Source organism: Lissotriton helveticus, chromosome 1_1 (genome assembly GCF_964261635.1).
Source record: "Lissotriton helveticus chromosome 1_1, aLisHel1.1, whole genome shotgun sequence".
In the NCBI taxonomy this organism is placed as follows: Eukaryota; Metazoa; Chordata; class Amphibia; order Caudata; family Salamandridae; genus Lissotriton; species Lissotriton helveticus.
This window is the reverse complement of record NC_136057.1, coordinates 1,912,239,924-1,912,256,915: the sequence shown is the minus strand read 5'-3', so window position 1 is coordinate 1,912,256,915 and position 16,992 is coordinate 1,912,239,924. Positions and strand designations below refer to the sequence as shown.

General features: G+C 43.8%; 1 protein-coding gene across 1 annotated transcript in view; it reads left to right on the top strand.

The window, feature by feature from the left end:
* Nucleotides 1-12,255, top strand: part of LAMC2 (laminin subunit gamma 2) — a 107,867-nt gene extending 95,612 nt beyond the window's left edge. The window contains exons 18-23 of the mRNA XM_078643168.1: nucleotides 1,992-2,141; nucleotides 3,247-3,361; nucleotides 6,267-6,466; nucleotides 7,720-7,878; nucleotides 8,001-8,100; nucleotides 11,308-12,255. Coding sequence (XP_078499294.1) covers nucleotides 1,992-2,141; nucleotides 3,247-3,361; nucleotides 6,267-6,466; nucleotides 7,720-7,878; nucleotides 8,001-8,100; nucleotides 11,308-11,561 — 978 coding nt within the window. The 3' untranslated portion in view covers nucleotides 11,562-12,255. The remainder of the gene's footprint in view (nucleotides 1-1,991; nucleotides 2,142-3,246; nucleotides 3,362-6,266; nucleotides 6,467-7,719; nucleotides 7,879-8,000; nucleotides 8,101-11,307) is intronic.
* Nucleotides 12,256-16,992: the final 4,737 nt, after the last annotated feature.

The window sequence follows — 16,992 nt, the reverse complement described above, 5'->3', positions numbered from 1 at the left end:
GTGTGTGGCGTCGTTAACCCTCCTTTTATGGTTCGGTTGCTTTTCTTCTCGATCGCTGTACCCTCACTGGTGCTGATACTCCTGTTGTCTCCTGTATTCCCGCCACGGGACGCCTGTGTCGACGTGTCTTCTTCCTTTCGTTTTTATATGTCATTTCTTTTTTCCTTTTTTCATTGTTCCACCTTGTCCTCCTCCCCTCCCCCTCCTTCCCCCCCTCTTCCCCCTCTTTTCCTCGTCCCCGCCCCCCTCCCTCCTTTTTCCTAGAGGTCACTATGACGGGCTGGTTTTGATGTGCTGTTTCTCCGATCCCTCTGTTCTGGCTTAGCTGTGGTTTGGGTGGTGGGCATGTGACGATGATAATGCTCAGGTGTCGATTATGTCTCAATTATCCTGATCTTCTTGTGTGCATTGTGTTGTCTCTCCTGTACTGCGGCCCCTTACCCCCTTATTGACGCTGAGGCTGGTTCTGGGACATCGGACGTCTCTATATTGAAAGTGAGCCTGTCGTACGCCTTATCCCCATATTATAAAATTAACCTTTTTTTGCTCCTGTGTTTTGGCCCTCTGGTTCCTAAGTCTCTTCTCCCCTTTTAACGATTGTACTGCCTCTGCTTCGTGCTGATTGATTCTGTAATGTTTGCCTTGGAACCTCTGATTGCTTTATACATTGCGGCCGGCCGGTTTGGTTGTAGGCCTAGACTTGTATATCCTTTTGATGCCAATAAAGGTTTTAAAAAAAAAAAAGAATGTTGGAACGTCTATCATAAATAGATGAACAATCTGATATACTTTGACCCAATGCCAGTCGGGTCAATGGTCAAAGATTTCCACTGGCAGAGCCACCAAAGGCTTCACCAGCAGAAATGCAGTGGTTCACCCAACTATAAATAAAACAGGTATTGTGAGATTGGCAGACAGGGTACTCCACCATGTTTGTGGCAGAGTACCCTGTGTTTAGCATGTTCTTTAGAACCTGTGAATGCTATATGAGATAGTTAGCTAGAGCAGTTGGGATCCTGATCCATAATAGAAGGAAGAAAATGCAATATAGCAACAAGTGGTAGGAGCTTCACCTAAAGTGGTAGAAACAAGGAGAAATACGGCATGAGGCGAAAGGAATGTGAACTAATGCAGGCGAGGGGAGAGCCTAACTTGGACAAGGTGCCTGAAGTAGAGAACAGGGATAGAGTAGTCTGGCTAATAGCATGTGAAGAAAGAAGCCTAAACTACAGTGAGAGGTGGCAGGAACCTAAAATGGAAAGAGCCTGGTTAGAGTAAGAGAAGATGGGTCCCTAAAATGGAGCAGGGGGCAGAAGCTAGGCTGAACGAGGTCAGTGAAATAGAGTTGTCTGACCTTTCGCAGGAGAAGACAGTATTTAGGCCTAGAGCTTGAGCAAGAAGTGAAAGAACCTGAAGTACAATAAGAAGGGAAAGGATCTGAAATAAGGCAGGATATCAAAGGAGCCCAAACAAGAGCAGAAGAGGAGAGTGTCTGAACTTCAGCACGAGGTAAGAGGTGACTGCACTAGATAGTGATGGATGGAGTCTCAACTAGAGCAGGAGATGGACAGTCTGAACTAGGGCAGAGGAAGGAAGAAGTCTGAACTAGAACTGGAGGTGGAGGAAGCCAGAACTAAAGCATCAGATTGAAAGACCTTGAGCAAAGGTGACCTTCAACTAGGGGAGGTGCTGGTAGAAAATGGTTCTGGAGCATGAGTAGGTCATGGCAGAGTTCAGGCATAGGTCAGGTGGGCTAGGAACTTGCTATGAAGCAGGTGAATGCTGGATCTGGTGCTGCAGCACGCACGCCAGGGCAGATCCAGAGATGGCACTTTAGGAGTTGGAACCTTTGACAAAAGATAGCAACAGATGGCCCTGGAGCAGGTAATTGCCCGTATAGTCTTGGCGGTACATAGACACTGCATGGGTGTCGTTCTCGGCTGTGAGAGCAGCTTCAAGTAACACTTCTTTTCTTGTGACTTCCATTGCAGACACAAGCTTCTCGTGCTAGGCTCGAAGCAGACACCCTCAGCAGCAATATGGATCGAAGAATGGAAGAGTACGGCACTCTGCAAGGCAATCTGGTGACATGGGAGACAGAAGTAAAACGGCTCCTTCAGAGAGGCGCAAGCGGGAGAGTGGTAAGAGATCGCCGCATAACGTGCATGAGTGAGATCGACAAACATAAATATAAAGACATGCTTTGACTCCTTACTCTGACCATTGTTCCTACTTTAATAATCATATAAGGTAGTTTACTAGAAGGAAGATTGGCATCAGTGCTTTGCCCTTGATGTTCTCAGCTCTCTGCCCCATGTCCAGATTGTGCCACTGTATTACCTCCAACCAAAGCTTTTTATCTGTCACCATGCTAGTTGAGACATTTCAGAGCCCTACAATATCAAACCTTTAACTACTCCAAACAAATGTGTTTATCAACGACTAGCAGATGAATCAAATCTGGCACTTCTTTGACATATTCTTCTTGTACTGTAGGGCTTATAAAATCATCTAGTAGGCTTGGGCTGGCTTCCTGTCCTTTCTGGAAAGAAAAACACATTTTGCAGTATTTGGTATCAAAGATTACACCCAGCAGAAGAGAAGGGACTGAATAGGAAGGGGGCCAGCACTAGCCCTTCACCTACAACTGCACTCTAGAGGGTATGCACAGAGGTGTGTGCCTGCTTAGGGCAGTCCCCCAACTTCTACTGGGGCAGATCTATGGAAACTCCTTATCATTCGGAATCCTGTGCTCTCTGTCAAATGCTGTACGCAAGAAGTTATATTCACATGCAAACAGACACACCCAAGCAAAGTCCAGAACAATAGGGATGTATCATTCTGTGACTTGGGGTGTCATTGCAGCTTGTGTACATGGCATGAACAAGCTAGGTTAGTGATTGGTGATTAGCACTGTTTGAGATATTATCACACTTTTCCTCTTTGTTTTGTCCCGATGTTGTCTTGAAGAGCATAATGTAGAATCAACAGTTGCTCTGGATTGCTTGGGTTTCCAAGATTATTGAAGGAATAATCTGCACCATCTGAATTTAATGAAGTGTGGATGGTTGTGGCTGTCCAAGAACAATTTATAATGTTGACAGCGGCCACATCCTCCTCGGACTCACTACCACTGCAGTGGAACCATGTCTTTGGGCAAGAAGAGGTCTCACAGGATGCCCTGACCTTTGGGTTGTGTCCTCCTAACAAGCCTGTCATTGCTGTCTCTCTTTTGCTTCTTGACAGAAGGCGGATCAACTGCTGTCGCGTGCAAATGCTGCCAAGAGCCGAGCCCTGGAAGCTCTGAGCACTGGCAACGCCACCTTCTATGAGGTGGAGGAGATCCTGAAAAACCTCAGAGGTAGGTGGTTGTGTCTCTTCTTAATCTCTTCATACTTGTTAGTGCTTCTATAACAAAATGATAGCTAGGGAGCACATATTTCTACATCTAAATTGTTTTCCTACCTGGTATACCATCTAGAGACACTACTTTGCTTCCATTTGTACCTATACTTTTACTGCTCTCTGTGGCTCAGCCTTTACATATTCTATTTATTTCTGAGTTGCCACCCGACCTATCTTAATTTTTCCTCCTTTTCTCAGGTTTCAAATGATAACACTTTTTCATTATTCCCCAAATGTTGCCAATGTCACACCATCCCTCCTGTTCCAGGCAACCTCGACATGCAGTCTGTAAACTCCCGCCTGAGGCAAGTGTTTAGCGATTTGCAGCATGCTCCCTTTGGGAACAAGATTGAAAAGGATGAATAAACTCACCAACCCAAGGCCCACATCATCTCTCCTAGTCAGAGTCCAGGTTCAAAATCCATACTCTCTTAGATCCCCAGAAACCCTGACAAATCTGTCAACGAGCTGACGGTGCAGCACTGCACTGGCAGTCCCCTATTACTACTCCCTTCTACATTGATTCTACCCCTGGCTCGCTGGGTGAACACTGATTAAACTTTCTCTCTCTCTTTCCCTCACTAGCTGCTGAGGCTCACATATCATGTCTAGCTTTCTTCAACCTCTTGCTTCTACTTTTCATATAGGCACAATTTTTACCAGAGCGGACGCCTCATTCTTCACTTTGTTTCATTTCCTTCTTCTCTGTCAATGGCTCCCATTCCTGTATTACTCCTCATACATCTCAAGCTTCTTGTACTCCACCAACCCATCCGTAGTTAGTGTCTCATCCCCTTCCTTTATCCTTCATTATTCATTTTTCACATTGGCTTGTCTCCCATTCTTTCCTTCATCAAATGTAAACCTAACTTTCTCTCTCCATATACTGCTCTTCTCTATTTCTCACTTTTCCTTCCTCTCCTCAGTCTCCCTTTTTGTCTTCCTATTATCGTGTGCTCTTCCTCTGATCCATTTCTGACTCCTTTCCCTCTGTGCCCCCCCCTATAGGCTATACATTCCATCAGCTTGCTCTCTTTCACTTTGCCCTTAGCTTGGACCCCATTGCATCATCTCCACAAAGTTTGTTAGTTTCTTTTGCTTGAGTCTAGACTGTACTTTCTATCACTCAGACCCACAGTTAAAGTTTGATGGACTGGAAGCCAAATGGTTGGGGCAGAGAGTGGGGCCGAGGAGCAGCCTGCAAAATTTAGAGATTCCTGTCAGCATTTCTTTTTTTACCGAAGCAGCTTTCACACTCATGGAAGGAGGAGCCTCTTTAATGACAAAAACAGGTGTCCTTCAGGAAAGAGACACATGTTGCTGACACCCTGGGAGTTTTCAGAACATTAGAGCATTTTCCCATCTGAGACCCCATTAGTGTGTATGGCCATTCCAAACAGGGAAAAAAGCTCATGGTCATGGCATCAGAGAGGGATCCCCTCTTAGGATGTCCCACCGAGATGCATTACCCAGCAGAAGAGAGGATTGAAGTAGGCTACGTGGATTAAGGAAGAGGAAGCAATTGGCTGGTGGGCGGTTGAAACATCTGCCATTTTTGATGTTTGTCTGGTTACCATCTACCTTTGAATAACCACCTTAGTATTAGATTCGTATCTCCTTCGTCAGTCCTGCCACTCAGTTTATCTCACTCAGTTCTCTTATTCAGTTTTATTTACCGAGTCCCAAGATACAGTTTGTCTTTGTCCTAAAGCTACGTTTTCTCAATCAGAACCTTTAGCACTCATTCTGTTTCTTTCTGTCTTACCCGCTCTCTCTCTGTTCCTGGTTCCCCTTTTCAATCTCATTCCCTTTCTGCCACACTCTTTTTCCCCTTCCCCTTCTCTCTTTGACATTACATATGAAACTTTGGGGCACATGCATCATTCTAGGATTTTGCGATTCCTAAATTGCGAAAATTAAGGAATCGCAATTTAGCAATTGCAAAATCCTATGCAACAAGAATTTTCTAAAGTTTTAGCGATTCCTTAATTTTCTGTATTTACGATTCCTTAATTGCGAATCGCAATTAAGGAATCGCATTACATTGATTCCTATGGGCCTAGAGGCCCATAGGAATCAATGGCAAGGCATTCTCATTTTGCGAATTCGCAATTAAGGAATCGCAAAAGGAGAATGCAATTTCAAGGGTGCAGGGGGGGGTCCAAAGGACCCGCCCCTGCACCCCTGAAATGTCACGTAAGTACATTTTACTCACACACATGTCCCAAGGGCATGTCTGTGTGTAAAATAGAAGTTACAAAAATGCACTTTTGTGCATTTTTAACACTTTTCGCAAATTACCATGAAGGTTGACTTCATGGTAATTTTCCCCTTCCTAATTGCGAATTCGCAATTTAAAAAAAATCATGCATAGCATTTAAGAAATCGCAATATTTACGATTTCTTAAATGCTTTAGCAATTTAAGAAATCGCTAAAAATTGCGATTTCTTAAATTGCGAAAAGTTAAAAAAAATATGATGCATCCCAAAAATGGTTTTTGCATTCGCAAACGGACGATTTTTGCGATTCGCACCGTTTGCAAATGCAAAAAGCAATAATGCATGTGCCCATTTGTTTCTTTCAATTAGTCCTTTTATTCTGCTTCTGTTTTTTAACCCTGTAGCACTTATAAACACTTAGGTCATTCATAGGATTATCTCTCTTAACTTTAATATCCATTTTCTCACAGTTTATCCACATGACCAGTATACCCTCTAAAGCTTGATTCTTTCACTGAGTTCTAAGATTCAGTTTTACTTAACCACAAATGTTTTCCTCAAGCCACCAACATTTACTTGTCTCTCACTTGGTCAGCTCTGCACTGTATCCATTTAAAGTGCTTTGTTTTACCTGTGCTTAGGATTTGACGTAAAGGTGGATGATAATAGAATCGAGGCAGAAAATGCAATGAAACGACTCCCTGTGATCAAGGTGAGAGTGGATCGCGCCACAGGAACAACGAGCCAAGCAGAGGCTGCCCTCGGCAGCGCATCAACGGATGCTGCATCGGCCAGCGCTACCGCAAGCCAAGCTCAGGGTATCAGCGCTGACATAGGATTGGTGAGTATGGTGAGGTTAATTCATCAATAGGAGAACAGATACCGTTTTTTGTTGTTGTAGGCTGTGAGAATCCCATTCACATTATTCTTCATCTTGTGGAAATGCTGTCACAAGGCAAGCCTTTACACGGTGTTGCATACCAGTAACTATACCCAGTGACCACAGAAACTCCATTTATGGTCTCCATCCATCTTTTCTGACAATCGCCTCCGTACTGCTTTACCAAGCATACTATATATAGACTTATAATAGAAGAATCTATTCTTCATGTTCATTCAGTCCTTAGTTATTCAACACATCTATGTTCTTTCTGGGCAAATCAGAACTCGTCTAGTTTCCTTTTCTCCTGGACTTCTCTTGCGCACAGCTCTATTGTCTAATACCATTCAACAGATGATACTCCTTGTGTAAGTGAAAGTGGTCTTGCAGTGTGGGTCCTTTTGCTACTAGCACATCTGAGCTTAACTGCCACTGTGGGGGATTTATATATCTGCAGACCACTATGCAGTGGATAACCCTGGCAAGTGTGGCTCTCGCTCAATGTGGGATGGGCTGTAGTGTGTGAATGCGAAAAAATATGGCTGCGCAGGAGTATCCCCATCTGGGACTGTGGATGTCCAATACGATTGGGAAAATCACCCAACAATCTCCCTAACAGTTGTAGAATCTGCTTGGCCGTAAAACATTATTTCAAGTTGTAGCATCATCTTACGGTGTCAGCAGTCTCGCCCAAAGGGGGAGTTGTCTGTTTGGCTGTTGAAGAGGAGTCTAATTAACTAATTCAAGTTGACTTGACTGTGACAGAGGATTTTTGAGTGTAGCTGAAAGTTTCCTGATGCCTCCCCCGTGTTTAAAGCAGGAGCTCGGCAAAGTTTTTTTTGTTCTTCAAACACAAACACCCAAAATGGGACTGTCTTCTCAACTAATTCAGGTTTACTAGACTTTAAAAGAGGATTATTGGATGTAATAATTTCCTTTGTCCCCTACAAGATTCCCTTGCCTCTGCTGAGTTCTCACACCCTTTATGGTTTCAATGACTATGAGGTTGCCTGACAGTTGACTTTTTCTCTGAATATGGAAAGTCTCCATGAGCTCAAATCTTTTCTACAAGATGGGGATTATACATATCTGTGACCAGATGAGGTCTCACTAGTTCTGCTTCCTCCTGATGCTCCTTTGTGGTCAATGGGTCATAAGTGTGAACCGCCTCTTAGGGTGCATTATATTTGATAGACCCATCTTCTCTCTGGCAGGGGCTTCGTCAGCTGAACATGGATGTCAATGGCACTGCAGACAGAGTGCTGGTTCTGGAGCAGGGCATAGCATCTCTGAGGAAACTGACTGGAGAAGTGGAGGGAGAACTGGAGAGTAAATCCCGGGAGGCTGAAGGGGACACCTCACTTGTGCAGACTGTAAGTTTACTGACAGCAGTAGTTTTTCATTCTGTTGGTTTTCACCATTATTTTCCTTCATCAAATGACAATTCTTTTCTTGTTTGAATCACTGGCCTAATTATGTCTTGTTTCTCCTTCAGACCATGCAAGCAGCTCAGGGTTGCCAGCTTCGCTCCCGCAATGCCAACGCTGCTGTTGAGGAGACACTTGGCGTACTGGAAAGTGTCCTAAAGCTGATGGGTGAGCATCAAGGGGGTAGGGATGTTGGGAGCTCAGTGGGAGTTTGATAGAGCAAAGCATGGTCTACAATGACAACACTGCTGTTGAGTAAGCACTTGACCTGCTGTAAAGTGTCCTAAAGCTGATGAGTGAGCAACAAGGGGGAAGAGACGACGAGGTTGTTAAAGCAAAGGCCAGCCTGCAATCAATGGTGCCTAGTTTTGATTTTGAGCATTGGCCAAGGCTATAAAATTATACATACTGCAGATTTAACAAGCACATATACATGCCAAAACATATGCATACACAACTGGTGCCCTTAGAGAGCGACAAATCAGAAATGTGAACATTTGAGGAATTTCCATGCGCTAAACACTGCCTACCTGTGTTTGAAAAATTAAGTTGAAAGCATACAGAGAAATACGTTCCCTGTTTCTAGCAACAGATGTATTTGTTCTGTTGACGTCCACCTTATTTTCAAAGTCAGAAAGGTAGAGCAGGTGCTTGCTGTCTCAGAGTGAGTGGCACAGAGGGGTGAGACAAAGAGTGCCTGTGGGCAGTGTTCCCCCTTCCTGAGGTACTTGCTGCCATTTCTGCAGAGTGAGAACCCACATGCACCACAGCTTCCCTCCTTGAGAGAGGAAGAAATGGCTGTAAAATTAATTCCTATGTCTCTAAATAGCCACTTGACCTGAATGAGAATGGGCAACATGTCAAGCAAAGGATGGTGATAAAACAAAACTTGTTTAAGATATAACATTGAGGGAACAAAGCTTGTAGTAATAAAGCCTTCAGAAACATAGCATTTAGAAACATAGCTTGCAGGAAGAAAGTTCTTAGAAAGAACCTGTAAAAACAATCCTTCTAGAAACAATGCTTGTAGAAACTATGCTTGTATAGACTGTGCTTGTATTGACATAACTTGTAAAGATATATCATGTAGAAACAAAGATTGTAGAAATAAAGCTTGTAGTTGCAGCTTTCATTAGCAAAGCTAGTAGAGACAGCTTGTGTTAATTGCGAGGCAGATTTGCTAACATTTAATGCAGCGCAGCAAGACAACTTGCTGAGCTGCATCTAATGGAGAGGGCAGGAATAGTGGTTAATTTGAGCCGGTGGTTTTCGGCGCTCGGCACCAGCACTTAATTGTCAACACCAGCACTTGTAAAAGTCTACCACAAGGTGGCGATGTCTGGCTAATTTAGAGATGACCATAACAGTTCATTATTAATTCAATCTACATTGTAAATGACTGTTACATGCCACCCAAGCCATTCTTATAGCGTTGGGAGCCTGGAATAGTCCAAATTGTCACAGTGGTAGGAGTGTGATGGTTAGTAGTTGTGTTGTTACTATCATCGGCAGCATGGCAGGGCCAATGTGTGGTGCAAGCTGCAGTGGCTTCCTGGCGAGAGCACTGGCACTTATTTGTTTATAAATTGAGTACTGGGCAGGAATGCACCATATCTACTAAGATATGGCGCATTCCTGCTTTTTCTACTTGCTGGCGCACTGGTGCCTGTGTTGCAGTCAGCATTGTTTTTGTCCCAGAAGGGAAACTTTCCTGCACAAAAATACTTCTCTTAGGCTGTTTCCACTTTGTATGTGTGCTGCAGAATGAAGCACAAATAGAAAGAGGATAAATAAACATATTTCTCCTAATTACACCTCCCCTGGGAAAGCGTAGTATTTTGACACATCCCCAAGAATATTATTGTTATTAAACCTGAGAATGAGCCATAAACCACAGGTGGATGCATGGGTACACCTAAGCTTGTGCTGCCTTGCGTTACTCCAGATTTACTATGCCACGCAAGGTGGCTCTGCACAACTTAGTAAATCTCATTGAAGGGCTTGCGTTTCCCTGGTGTCACCGTGTGTGACGGATGGGCAATGCAAGCCCTTAGTAAATCTGGCCCTATTTTTGTAGTACCATAACTTGTAGAAATACAATATGTAGAAACCAATATTGTAGAAATTATGCATGTATTAATAGAGCTGCTATAAACAAAGGTCATTCAAAATAGCTTGTGGGGATGCGTCAAAGTGCTACAACTTCCCGATTGAAGCGTAACCAGGAGAAATATATTTATCTCTCCTTGTTACTTCCTCTTTCTATGTCTGCTGCGTTCTGCAGCACACATATATAGAGGAAAATTCTTCAGGGGAATATTTTTTGTGCAGGAAGGTGTCCCTTCCTCCACAAAAACAATCCTGCATGCAGTTCAGGCACCCTTGCACCATGGTGCAAGTGTGCACACATTGACGCTAGACAATCCATTGTGTGCCAGCACTGTGAAAAGGTATGAATGAGCTGTATTGTGATAAATATGGCGCATTCATGCCCTTTCCCTGTATCACAGCGTAGCACAGCGCAGCAAGGTGACTTGCCGCGCTGAGTTACATCTAGATAAATATGGCCCCCAGGCCTCGATTTACTAAGGATTGTGTAGGTACTCGAGTAGGGCTGCTCAATTTTCTGCTGCCGCTGAGGCTTTTTTAATGGTAAGTACTACCTAAAAATAATTATTTAAGTAGTTGAGGAAACATACCGCAGGTGGTAAGAGATATGTCTCTTATACAACTAAGCTCTATTAATTGATGAAAAGTCGTGAACCTGCTTAAGAATTTAAGCAACACAGCTGTCAAAAAACAGTACTGCGAGTTGCAAAACAAAGGCAGCATGAGTGGCCTGAAGTGAAGTATCTGAAGACACTGTGGTTATGAAGAGGGGGTAGCTGTGCAGTGTGGGCACAAATGCACTGAGTGTTTGAGGGAGTTTTGTTTCAGCAATTCATGAAATATTTTAGACTTTAACACTAATAAATCTTTGAGGACTCATAAGCGATTAAGGAAACGTAAAGTAATCATGAGACTAACTGGATCTTGACTTGTGGAAAAATGTAGTGTGTGTGGCTGCAGTGGTGTCTCAAACTGTGTGGACATGAACTTGTGCCATTGTTGAAAAGTAGCTAGTTGCTTGCGGAAACAGTTGTGTGGTTCTGGACATCTAATGCTTGTGGTTTTGTAACTTTAGATTACGTGTAACAATTTTGTGGTATGTAAAGTTAATTTCAGAGTACATGCTTTTTGGAAACCCCTCATAAGGTTGAAAAGTAACATGTCCCTGTAACAAGATGTCATCTTTCTTGATGGGGACAAGGGCCTCCTCTTCTTATCAACAGATCCTTTCCTGCTCAACAATGATCTCTTTCCTTTTCCCCATAGACCAACCCTTGGAAGTGGATGAAGAGGGAGTGAGAGCACTGAACGCGAGCCTCAGTAAAGCCCGCATGCAGGTCAATGGCAGCCTGAGACCGCGCATGCTTGAGATGGAGGAGGTGGCCGGCTTGCAGCGACAGAGGATCCTGTCACTGGAAGGCAGCATTGACCAGATCTTACTGGATATAGAAAATCTTGAGCATATCAAAAAGTCCCTTCCCCCGAATTGCTACAACACACCAACCCAGGAGAGGCCCTGAGCCGTGTAAAGAGCGCACAACTTCCTGGACTTCGAGCTCACCCAGCAATATCTGCCAAAGAACAGCAGAGCACATCAATCCAGAAGCGGCCCTGCACTGAGGCGATAGGGCACCACATCGTGGGTGATAGGCTCTTATGGAGGCATCTGCCAAGGGACTATGACAGCAGACCAACTTAAGAGAGACCCTGAACTCAGATGGGACTATAACTAACTCCTGGACTCTGAGCTCACTCAGCGAGATCTGCTCTCGAACTAGTACAAGACGCTGACCAAGGTGATGCCTTCCACCAAGGCAGGAAGACCCCAACAGCTGAACAACTCAGTTCACCCAGTGACATCTCCCTTAGAACTGCTCTAAAACACTAACAAAGGGAACTTGCTAGACGTAGGTGAAAGGGCACCACCTCCTAGACATTGAGCTCATCATAAAGTCATTGGCCAAGCTGGGGCCATTGGGAAGCCTTAATCCAGCTGGAAGGGTACAACCACCCATGGCACACACACTCCACTGGAAGGCTGCACTTCAGCACAGAAATGCTGATGACACCAAACTCCTCATGCCAGCAGAAGTAGAGCAAATACCTCTTGTGCACTTCAGTCACATGTTCACCTAAAGCAGTCCGTGTCAAGGATCCGATCCATTTCTTTATATTGTTTATGTTATTATATTATAGTATTTTATATTTGGTTGACATATTGTTTCACTTTTTCATTCTTTGAAGAGAGTGAGTGGGTGTGCAAAGAGTGTGTCTCGCGGAATGGAATTAGAACCTGTGACTTTCAGATCTAAGGCCCCTGACCCTGTCCATCAGCTCACTGGGAGCCACCGCCTACCTATTCTCTGCCAGCTACAGTTACTCGTTGACACCATTGGTCCAGGACCATCACTATTTGTAACGCTGACATGCTATGAATGTTCACACTGTAAGACAATTACATCACCAGTGACATCACTGTCGATGTCTCTTAACTTTGAATTGTTAGATGATGTCACCAGTGCCATGAGATATCATTCAATGCACCCGTTAACTGAAACGTCCCATGTTAGATCATGCTGTCAGCCATGTATAAGAAGCTTTGTAGCCATTTAAACCCCATGTTGGTGCGGACGACTCTCGCAGTTAGTGGAGTGTCGTCTGCTAATTGTGTGTCCTCTACCTACATAGGGTCTGATGACCGTCTTCAAATATCCCGGTACGTGTGGACAGTGGGACGCATGTAGTAGTGAGGTTCCTCTTTATGGAGCGGGATCTTTCAAGCTCCTCCAACATGCCTACAAACTTTCTGACATGGGTTCCCATCACAGAATGAGGTTGATCTTTTGGAGGACAAACGCTTATTCCCACAGTTGCAGGCTGTTCAGTGTTGGCTGCTAACCCATGAACTATACAGACTCTATCAACAGCAAAGTTATGTTAGAACAGTGGATGCTCAAAGATGAAGAGTAGTTGCACGGCGGCTGCATCTAGACCTACGCTTAACACATCGTCCATACTTGTGTGCAGCGCCAATTCTACTCTGCCTCCAAACCTCAAACATTGTACCCAGGATTTCCCACAATGGCTTAGCCGCTACCAATACCACTTACACCACACACCTCATGGATGCACTAAGCCATACAACCCAAGGATGCTGATAAAAAATCTGAGCACTTCATGACCTTTTCTAGGTTTCGAAGCACTATATGGATGAAACTTATGGAAAAGCTATATATTGAAGAACCCAAAAGCATTTCGAGCCGTGTAAGGAATATGGAGAGATTTTATATAAATACTAACGCAGTTCAATCTGCTTTGGGTTTCCTCATGCTGGACGCTGTTTGTGGTATCTCTTGCAATGCTGATTATATTACAACCATAGATGATGTCTTTAATTTCATAAAAGATATTTTTTAATCCACGTAACCTTTCCTAAATGCCATCTCCTATGTCTTAGAAACTCGATCTAAGGAACAATCTTGTCTCATACAGTATTTAATTCACAGTATCTACTTATTTATTATAATTTAATATGTAAACCAAGATACCAAGATAATCCTTCAAAGAGGGATGCAACTGCCGAACATGGATCGAGAGGGTATAAGGGCTCATAACCTCTGGGCCATCAGGAGTGATCATTACAGCGTCTGCCCTTTCCTCCACACTAATGCCATCAGTTTTCCTGCTTTAGCCATAAAGTGGGTGGCGCTGCCTCTGTGAACTTGTTAAGTGGCATGGAGATTCTTTTCACATTAAACTTAGTTACTACAGATCCATTGGGGCTCATTTATCAAACTTACACACAGCGCAACACTGCAAGCCACCTTGCTGCGCTGTGCTGAGTGAAAGGGCAGGAATGCTCCGTATTTAACATCATTCGGCACAATCTTGTCATTTCTATGCACTGGCGCACTCTTGGCTGCCTGGCAAGCAGGATTGTTTTTGTGCAGGAAGGGACACCTTCCTGCACAAAAACAATGCTCTGAGGCATTTTCCTCTTTTTGTGTATGGATTGAAAGAAATAAAAAACGAGGAAAAATAAAGATATTTTTCCTCTTTACATTTCACCTGGGGAGGCATAGCATTTTGATGCGTTCCCAGGGCTATCAGTAATGGTAAATATGGGAATGTGCCAAAATCCATGGGTGGATGCCTGATAACACCCACGTTCCACCTCCCTGGGACCTAAAGGATTGTGTCAGTTTACATACTATTAGAATGGCCTACACGTGTAGAGCCAAATTACACATTGCTGCAAGAGACCCCTTAGTACATCTAGGCCTTTGTGCAAAAGCGACTACAAAACTAGAGGCAAATGAAAAGGGAGACAGTCTGTGATGGCGACTAGAGGCATAGCAGGGTGGAGAAGGACCACCTGATACTGCTGCCCCGCCACAGTCCATATTCCTTTGTTGTTGAGCATCTTACCCTTGTGCTCTTCGGCCCACACTATCGCTCCCACCCCTATACCCCACCTTCTTTGGTGAACCGCTCTGTTCACCGTCCTCTCCTCACTCTGCCTTTCTTAATGATTTAAATCTCTTTCCAATCTGGGTTTGAGAGTCCCCACACAAAATAGTATATCGTCGAGAATGAAGGGGGATGCACAAGAAAACGTACAAAATGTTGAGAGCTACCACCTACAATCTAGTCCTAAAGTCTCTAGGAAGAGAAAACTCTGTTGTTACTTTTGTTAGTCATGGTCATTGAAGGGATACCTGAGTTAAAGCCAACTATGAAAAAATGAATAAACCTCAAATCAACAAAATAAGGTGGGTCAAATAGTGTACCCCAGTGTCTGTAGGTGGAAAGAATGTTTGCCTTCTGAGTCCTGTAGCACCATATTGATAAGTCTATATATGTAACTTGCACATACATTGACCAGCCATCATTAGGTGCTGTCATGAAAACTCCATAGAGCGTGTTTTGGACCTTCATGACCAGCTGCAGTTTGAGAATGTTCTGCTTTCAAGCAAGTTGCTGCTGCCCTTCTGGACCCTAAAGTGTCTTTCCATGGGTGTCGGGGAGTGCTCAATGCCTCGAGTTATTGGTTGTGATTAAACCAGCTCCGCTGCTTGAAATTCAGACGTGGTGGTAAATTTCGTGAAGAGCCCAAGAGCAATTGCTTGACATTTCGTAATCTTTGGTATTTAAACACATGGCCCCATAAAGATAAGAATGCTTTTGTGATGCACATGAAAGGCAGACGAGCCCGTCTAGGTGGGACGGCTCAAAACGATAAAAGTCTACGTCAGACAAAACTTTTTCCCAACAACTCGCAAAAGTTTTGCTTAAATGGTGACGCCAGCCAATGGGAAAGAGGGCGGGGCTTAAAGCCCGATACTCAAAGCTCCTAAAAAACATAAAATCTTGCCAGCAAGACTACGCATGTGCGCAGCCCACACAGGCGACACCTAAAAATTAATAATTGGAAAAGTTTTCATCTGTAATTATTTGCCCCGATGGCTGATTTACAAAAGTTATATATCAATATGTCCAGCAGTAATATATAAATTTTGTGCATTGTCCAAAAACAGGCACTATCAAGAGCCAACAACTGAGCTATATTAATATTATTATTCTGTACAGACCATGCATCAATTCTAATGAATTAAAAATGGGTATTAAGGAAACCTAGGCATTGTTTAAATGTGCCCTGGATAATGAGTTTAGGACTAATGGTTATTTGTACAACTCTGAATTTGGGGTTACCCATACTGTGGTATGATTCAGAGGGCATGTGTTATTTCTTGTGAATATGATTACATTTTGTTAGACAAAAGTTGAGAGCCATCAATTGATAATAGCACATGTTCCACTGTTCTGTTTTTTCCACTCTTCTCCAGATAGCAATGGTACCCCACTTGTGTGGCTGGGCCTAGTTCCTGAGAATATAGGTTCTAAAATGCAACACAGAGACATCTAATTTTCACGTTGAAATTAGACCCATGTCTGTGATGTGGTACAGCAGTATTTGGTCAGGGGCTCAGCTGCCACCTATGAAAATCAACTAACCCAGACTTTTTAAAAAACTAGACACACTGGGGAGTTAGGGATGGTGTGGCTTGTGTGGACAACACTCCGTTTTCTTACCCAGCATGCACTTTAAACCTCAAACATTGGCTAAAAGCATGCAATTTTCTCACATTTCTGTGAGATATGATTTTTATTGGGAGAAGTGGCTTGGGTGGTATAATGTTGTGGATCCCCACAGATTCCTGACTTTTGCCCTCTCATAACAGCGAGAAATTCATGATATTAACCAAAGTTTGAGGTTTGCAGGGCACTCTGGGTAAGAAAACAGAGTGGGGTCCACACAAGCTACAGTGGCCACGAAAGGACATCAGACTTCCCTTGGTAGTCTGACGACAGACAACATACGTATGTAGCCTATTGGATCAGGTGGGTAGCCAACTTCTTATATTATGTGGTGTGTTTTACGACTCACAATATATAATTGAAGTACCTTGTGATTTAAATCTACTCTGTCGTATAATCAAGCATGCAGGACTTCTCTTCCAGACTGCTCTTGGTGCAGCCCAAAATCCTGCATAGATCGTACCTATCTGGATCAGTTTTGTTCCGAATGGGCTATAGCTCAGACGAGAATTGCTCTACGCGGTGTGGACAGGTGGGCACGTTTATCCATACACTCTGGGAGTGCACAGTTATTCAGGGATATTGGGCGGGGATTGTGAGGCTTATGGAAAATGTATTGGGACAACGGATTGATGGTAACATAAAGTTGACTATCCTGAATGCCTGGGGACCAACTGACCTAATCTCCAAGAAGCACCTGTGGGTAACTCCGGGAGTGATGGTGGCGAAGCATAATATTGTAAGGTTATGGAAGGCCCAAGAGCCGCCAAGCACTGTGGACTGGAGCAAAGATATGGACTGGTGCATGGTCACAGAGAAAACAACATATGTTGCAAGAGAGTGCCCCAATAA